The sequence below is a fragment of the Gossypium hirsutum genome, chromosome D13 (genome assembly GCF_007990345.1).
Source record: "Gossypium hirsutum isolate 1008001.06 chromosome D13, Gossypium_hirsutum_v2.1, whole genome shotgun sequence".
Classification (NCBI taxonomy): Eukaryota; Viridiplantae; Streptophyta; class Magnoliopsida; order Malvales; family Malvaceae; genus Gossypium; species Gossypium hirsutum.
Genome location: NC_053449.1, coordinates 12,910,421 through 12,918,321, shown reverse-complemented (window position 1 = coordinate 12,918,321; position 7,901 = coordinate 12,910,421). Strand labels below are relative to the sequence as shown.

At 38.6% G+C, this 7,901-nt stretch overlaps 2 protein-coding genes across 2 annotated transcripts; one reads left to right on the top strand and one right to left on the bottom strand.

The window, feature by feature from the left end:
* Positions 1–5,214, top strand: LOC107920477 (PH, RCC1 and FYVE domains-containing protein 1). Its single transcript, XM_016850212.2, has 9 exons — positions 1–588; positions 711–797; positions 937–1,026; positions 1,107–1,187; positions 1,307–1,468; positions 1,566–3,641; positions 3,987–4,133; positions 4,226–4,518; positions 4,851–5,214. Exons 1-9 carry the CDS (start codon positions 541–543, stop codon positions 4,942–4,944), a joined length of 3,078 nt encoding a protein of 1,025 aa, XP_016705701.1. The 5' UTR covers positions 1–540; the 3' UTR covers positions 4,945–5,214.
* Positions 5,178–7,381, bottom strand: LOC107920479 (pentatricopeptide repeat-containing protein At1g26900, mitochondrial). Its single transcript, XM_016850213.2, has one exon. The coding sequence runs from the start codon at positions 7,195–7,197 to the stop codon at positions 5,458–5,460; it is 1,740 nt and encodes a 579-aa protein (XP_016705702.1). The 5' UTR covers positions 7,198–7,381; the 3' UTR covers positions 5,178–5,457.
* Between the last annotated feature and the right edge of the window lie 520 nt (positions 7,382–7,901).

The window sequence follows — 7,901 nt, the reverse complement described above, 5'->3', positions numbered from 1 at the left end:
GCTGAAGTGTGGCGTTAAGAAGCGGCTCAAAAACCGAAACTTTTCATAGACAAACAGAGAAACTGATACCAAAAAAGAAATTTCCAACTTTTATCTTTTTTATAATTCCCCCATTCAAATGAGAAATTTATATATATTAAAAAAACAAGTCCTTGAAATTCTAAAAAGATCCCATATTTTCCTTTTTCTTTTTTCTTACAGCTGTGGGAATTATCTGTTGGAGCTCAAAATTTGTTGAAAATTAGGAAATAGAAGGGGTAAAATTTTGGCTCAGTTTCTGGGTTTTAAAGTAAAATCACATTGGCATTGTGGGGATTGAAGCTCTTTTTCAGATGTAGAAGAAATGAGTTGTCTGTTGCTATGTTTTGGAAATAAAAGCGTGGAATTTGAGCTGTTTTCGAGAGCTGGAGTTACCGAATTTAGCGGTTTTCTGTTTGTAAAAATTACAGAGACGGTAGCTTGGTGAAGTGGTGGTGTGTTTCATGGAGCAAAGTTGGGAAATAATAAAGGTGGATTGGTGGTCTAATGGCTGAACCTTGAATGGCTGATTCACAGAGAAATGGTCTCTTCGAGAGGGATGTCAACCAGGTTCCTTTTTCCTTCTTCTTCTTCTTCTTCTTCCATATTTTAACAATCTTTTTTCTTTCTTGGTCTTGGGTATTAATAAAGAAACACCTTTTTTTGGGGGGGGGGGTGGTCTCATTTTGTAGGCCATTACAGCGTTAAAGAAAGGAACGTGCTTGCTCAAGTATGGACGTAGAGGGAAGCCCAAGTTCTGCCCTTTTCATCTCTCCAATGTATGTTACATTCCATTGTTCATTTCATTTCTGGCTTTGTTGATTGAAGTTTTTTTTTTTTTTTGCATTAAATCATTTGTAAAATGAACATGAACATCTTGAGATTGTGTTTTATTGTCGGTTTTACCCCTTTTTCCAGGATGAGTCTAAATTGATATGGTACTCTGGGAAAGAAGAGAAACAACTTAAGCTTAGTCAAGTTTCAAGAATCATTCCTGGGCAGCGTACTGTGAGTTTTCTACTGTTTGTTGCTCTTTGATTCCCACAGCTTTCATACCCATAATGTATCTTTGTTCTTTTGGTTTTCAGGCAGTTTTTCATCGATATCCTCAGCCGGAAAAGGAGTATCAGTCCTTTTCATTGATATGCAATGACAGGTCCTTGGATTTGGTGAGTGAATGTTTATGGATGTCTTTATAGCAGACAAAGTTGTTAAATGCATTAAAATGTACCTATCCTACTATGGTGTATGCATATTTTGACTTCATACCATCTTTTACCATGTACAGATATGTAAAGATAAGGATGAGGCCGAAGTTTGGTTTGTTGGTCTTAAGGCATTGATTTCTCATGGTACCTGTCGCAAATGGAAGATCGAAGTAGGAAGTGATGCTGCATCAGTAGATACTCCTAAATCACACAACAGGAGAACTTCTCCGAATTCGCATTTTGTAAGTTGTAATACCTGTCTGTTGTGCATTTTATGAAAAAGCATAGTAACCTTTGGTTCTTAGTTGTGTTTTTTAAACCCGTTTCTCATTATTACAGGATCGAGGAGATGCGCAAGGAATTCAAGTGCCTTATGAGGCGCACACTAGATTGGGAAAGGCATTTGCTGACATAATTACACATGCTGCTTCAGCCAAAATTTCCAATCAAGTAGATGCAGTTGAGTTTGGCCTATTATCAACTGGTTCTGTCGAAAACTTAAATGGTCGAAGTTCGGGGGCTGATGCAATTAGAGTTAGTTTATCAAGTGCTGTAAGTTCATCAAGCCATGGTTCTTGTCATGAAGACAATGATGCCTTGGTCGATATTTTCATATGGGGACAAGGTATTGGTGGCGGAATACTGGGGGGCAGTGGGGATAAAATTGGAAGTTCTTTCAATACAAAGATGGACGCACTTCTTCCAAAGGCATTGGAATCAAAAATGGTTGTAGACGCACATTATATTGCTTGTGGAAGTAGGCATGCAGCTATAGTAACAAAGCAGGGTGAGATTTTCAGTTGGGGGGAAGAATCAGGGGGCAGGCTTGGGCATGGTGTGGAAGCTGATGTCCCCCGCCCTAAGCTCATAGATACTCTTAGAGGCATGAATTTTGAATCAGTAGCATGCGGTGAGTATCATACTTGTGCTATTACAGTCTCTGGGGATCTTTATACATGGGGTGATGGAACACACAATTCTGGTCTGCTTGGGCATGGAAGTGAAGTAGGTCACTGGATCCCCAAAAGGGTAAGTTACTTGGATGGTATGCATGTGTCCTATGTCTCATGTGGACCTTGGCATACAGCTCTGGTGACATCTGGTGGTCAGTTGTTCACATTTGGAGATGGATCTTTTGGTGCACTAGGACATGGAGATTGTAGTAGCACAACTGTTCCACGGGAAGTGGAGACTTTGAGTGGATTACGGACAACAAGGGTTGCCTGTGGTGTTTGGCACACTGCTGCAATTGTTGAGGTTGGGACTGAATCATCTGGTAATGGATCTCCTGTTAGCTCTTCTTCAACAAAGCTGTTTACATGGGGGGATGGAGATAAAGGCCAACTTGGGCATGGCGATAAAGAACCTAGACTCTGCCCCCAAAGTGTAGCTGCTCTATTTGATGACATCAGCCAGGTTGTATGCGGACATGATCTCACAGTTGCTCTTACAACCACAGGACGAGTGTATACAATGGGGAGTTCAGCTTATGGTCAATTGGGGAGTCCTACAACTGATGGCAAGGTTCCAACTCAGGTTGAAGGTAAAATAACAGATAGCATTGTTGAAGAAATTGCATGCGGATCGTATCATGTTGCTATTTTGAATTCAAAAAAAGAGGTTTATACTTGGGGAAAGGGCACAAATGGGCAACTAGGACATGGAGATACTGATGACAGAAATACACCAACCCTTGTTAATTTCCTGAAAGATAAGCAAGTTAAAAGTGTAGTTTGTGGTTCAAACTTTTCTGCAGTTGTATGTCTTTATAAATGGGTATCTAGTGCTGATCATTCTATGTGCTCTGGTTGTCGAAATCCATTTGGTTTCAGAAGAAAGCGTCACAACTGTTATAATTGTGGACTATTCTTTTGCAAAGCATGCACTATGAGGAAATCTCTAAAGGCTTCATTGGCTCCAACTATTAACAAACCATATAGAGTGTGTGATGATTGTTTTGCTAAATTGAAAAAAGGTGCAGACCCTGTTTCTAATGCCTGGACTCCTAAAGTCCGAAATGGAATCTTTCCTCGTAAATCCAATGAGAGTATAGATAAAGATGTTTTAGCTCCCAGGTCACATACACAACTCTCCAGACTGTCTGCTGCTGGCTCGTGTAATCAGTCTGAAAGTGGGAACTGCAAGCATGAACTGAAACTAGACTTACAAAATCGGACCCTTTTCCCAGCTCAGAACGGAAATTTTCATCTTGGAGGATTTTATACACCAAAGCTATCACTTTCTCCAGTTGGAGATTCTAAGAAAAATTTACCAGTTTCAGTTTCTAGAAAGACATCTCGAGCAGCCTCTCCTGCTTCAGGAAAGTCAAGCACTCGATCTTCGACTGTAACTTTCGATGATTCAAAGCAAATGAATGACGGTCTCAACCAAGAGATCATAACTTTAAGGGCACAGGTAAACTGTTGAGATCTTATTTTGAAATTACTACTTTGTTACTTCGTTTAGGCTTTGGCATTTGGAGCAATGAGAACGCATTGGAGAACTCATCTGTTTTATTTAGAAGTTGCTTCAGTATAACTTTAACAGAAAGGCAGATGATGCTGATGGAAGAGACTAATCTGTAAATATCTATGTTACTTCCGCTGAAGGCAGCCTATGACGATGATGTGAAATTTCATTGAGACTTGTTTCTCTTTATCTCTCCATTGCTGTTGACTTTTGATTATATCTAACCGCTTTGGTTATCTAAATTGAAAGGAATGATGAGAAGATACTAAATGTTCTGGACATTCCTTGCAGGTCGAAGATCTTACATGCAAATCCCAACATCTTGAAGCTGAGCTTGAAAATACGTCAAGGCGATTAAAGGAGGTCACTGCAATAGCAGAAAATGAAGTTGAAAAATGCAAAGCAGCGGAGGAAGCTATTAAGTCTCTTACTGCTCAGGTTTGGAGGAAGATTGCTATTTCTTGTTCTGCAACTGCAGGCCCCTAACTTTATTATTTTCTGATATTGTTTATGCTCAACTGATCTTGCAGTTGGAGGAGGCGGCTAACAGACTTCCAACATGCCATAATGCCGGCAATACCAGTCCTATGGCCAAACACAGTTCAGATATTGAACATGTGTTCTCCAGTAGCAGCCATGCAAGCAGCATGATGTCGTCTGCACCAAGTAACGATAAGTGCAATGCAAACAACCTATCCACATCTCACGGAACCAAAGTACAAACTAAAAAGTCAGAGACGGTAATACACGATGAGCCAGGAGTGTACATAACTTTATCACCCTTTCCCGATGGAAGTAATGCACTCAAGCGTGTTCGCTTTAGGTATGTATTCATGATCCTCCATTTGAAGTCAACACAATTGAACCATTACTAAACCTTCTAGTATAACCACACTTAAATATGCATTTTGCTTCAGTAATCTCACACCCATTCATTGTGCTGACAATTGTGGTATTTCATTTTTCTTTTGGGTAATGATCAAGTTATGGTTGTTGCCTTAATAATATCATCGACTGACAAGCTTAAATTGAAGTAAAAAGTTGTCATTAAGTTCCAAAAGCATTTATATATACAAGGTTGTCATGCAGTATTCAAGGTATAAATTTGAAACTTTGGTCTAATTGTACTGAAGGATTTTATGCTCTTTTCTGCAGTCGGAAGCATTTCACAGAAGAACAAGCAGAAAAATGGTGGGCTGAAAATGGGGCTAAAGTATGTGAACGGCATAATATCATTCGTGCATATTAGTTTTGGAGCTTGAATGCTGTCGGTTTCTCTTGAAGAAGACTGGCTTGTGTATAAGAAATTTGCAGGTAGAGTGAGAAATATATATTAAGATTGTAGGCAAGAAAGTGAAAGGATTTAAGAATTGCATTGTGAGGAATCCCTAGTAACTTTTGCTGCTTTTTTTTTCTTGGATCCTAAGGTTTCTAATAGATATTTTCTTTGGAGCGTTTTGTTACCTTTTTTTGTACACTAAGTGAAAGAAAAATTCAGAGAAGCTCTACATTTCTTTCATTTATGAACTCCATCTTATAAGCCCTTCAATTGATTATATCTCTAATCTCTAAACAAGTGGAATTCATATGGGAATAAACATAGGATAAAGAACCTTTCAAGCATCTAAAAGAAGCTGCATTTTCCTGCAATGCACTTGATCCTATATCTATTTGAAAATAAATAAATAAATGGAGGGAAAAAAGAAAAAACTGATCTTGTTAGACATACTGAGTAATCTGCAGGTTGATTGTGTGAAGTTTGTTAGGAATTAAGATCAAACCCTTCATTGTCCATTTCAATTATGCTATATCCAGCTTCCTTAAGCATCTTATCCTCCTTTCCAACTGACCTAATCCCAGCCCTTTTGAGCATTTCTTTTTCCATTGCCTGCATCCTGGTTTGATCCTGCAACCTTCCAGCAATAGCATATGTACTAGAAAGAAGGATTGAATCCGTTGGATGTTGATTATAAGATCCCACCAATACACCCTTCACACATTCCCCCAACTCAACGTTCCCGTATACTCGGCAAGCTGAAAGCAGTGCACGCCATGCAGTAGCATCGCCTTTAATGGGCAAGCTTTTGATTAAATCATGTGCTTCTTCTAGCAATCCAGCACGGCCAAAAAGATCAATGATACATCCATAGTGTTCGACTTTCGGCAAGATACCATATTGTATCATCTTCTCAAAGCAACTTGTCCCCTCTGTGATTAGCCCTCCATGACTGCAGGCACTCAAAACTGTTAAGAAGGTGACTTCATTAGGTCTAAAGCCTTCTTCCTCCATTTGATAAAATAACCTAATGGCATCTTGGGCAAAACCATGCACTCCGTAACCTGAAATCATCGCAGTCCAAGATTTTACATCTTTGCTCTCCATCCTATGAAACACATCAACGGCCTTGTTTAAAACACCGCATTTTGCATACATATCGACGAGAGCCGTCCCGATAACCGCATCCAGTGGCATTCCTTCCTCTTCCACATAATTACCTATGCAGAGTCCTATATTTATAGCTCCGGAGGCAGCACAAGCTGAAAGCAAAGATACCAATGTAGTCGAATTAGGCTTTACTTGCATAACTTTCATGAGACGTAGTAAAGCTAAAGACTCTTCAAGCAGGCCATTTTCAGCATACTTGCTGATCATACAATTCCAGAGTACAACATCCTTTGCTACAACATCATCGAAAGCCCTACGCCCTAAATAAACATTCCCAGTTTTCGCATACATATCGGTTAAAGCAGATACCAGATTAGAGTCAAAACAAAACCCAAGTTTCAAACAATGCCCGTGAATTGACTCTCCCCCAAGTGAATCCCGTACTTCACCCATAGTCAATAGAACAGTCAAAAACGTAGTGACACTCATTGTCAAACAATTCCAACGCATTTGTCTGAACAAACCTATGACAGTATCAGGTTTAGAAACATCAAGATACCCACCCATCAAAGTGTTCCACGAAACGACATCGTTCCTTTCAGGACTTTCATCGAACAAGTTATGAGCATCGAACATTCTTCCACATACACTGTAAACATGCAAAAGGGTATTCTTAACATTGATGAAAAACAAATGCCCAGATCTCAAAGCCAACCCATGAATCATTTGACCGTTAAAAATTGCCAACTCACGGCCACATGCTTTAAGCGTAGTAATGAAAGAGAACTGGTCCAGAAAAATCCCATCTTTAGCCCTCAAGTTATTGAAAACACTAAAAGCTTGTTTTGGGTTATTGCTAATGGAAAAGCCTCTAAGGATGCAATTGTACATGAAGAGATTTGGGTTGTCAATTTGCTTGAAGACGGAGGCTGCATATTTTATATCTTGCAGTGAAGAAGAAAGAAGAAGCTTGCTTATTATGAAAGGGTCATTATCAAGTCCAGTTTTAATGATACAGCCATGAATTTGAGAGATTTCAGTAATTTGCTTGCATGATTTTAATATGGAAACGATGGTTGAAGGATTTGGGCCAAAGTTTGAAGGTTTGAATAGCATCGGCTAAGTTCGTTAGACAGTTTTTTTTTTTTTTTCGAACGACAGGTTCACTGCTTCAGGGTTCTTTGGCAGACAACTTTTCCATAGTTACCATGTTACGGTGTTGTTGACTTGCATTCATGAGCTGGGCTTAGGCCCAAGTCCAAGCCTGGCCATCTTAGCCGACAATCGATTGGTTTATTAATGCAAACGAGAGATTGGTTTGTCGGCATAGACAATCAATCTGTCCTTGTTTGATAACCAAGAGACAATTGATTTAAAATTACTCTCTAACCAATAAACAATCTTATAACTGAACGCCCAATATTTAACTTACTGATTATATTAAAAATTAAAAAGACTTAATTCTAACTAACAAACTCATCTCAACGGGATTTATTAAGCTATATCGCACATCCACACCACGTAATCATAAACTATGACATAAACAATTTATGCAGTTTGTCACTAGTATTAGAATAAAATAAACAATTATAAATTTATTTAGTCTAATTGATAAGAAAATCGTTCTAAATATCAAATACTAGCTAGATATTTAACAAATTTAAACACTTGTAATTATAACAAAAGATGTGTGAATATTAAAGAATAAAAAGGGATTAAAGCCTAAATTAAGTCTCATAAATTTATTAAATCAAACTTTTAACTAACCTTTAACTAGAAAAGGGAGTTTAGGAAGCCATATAGTTAGAAAAATGCAATAA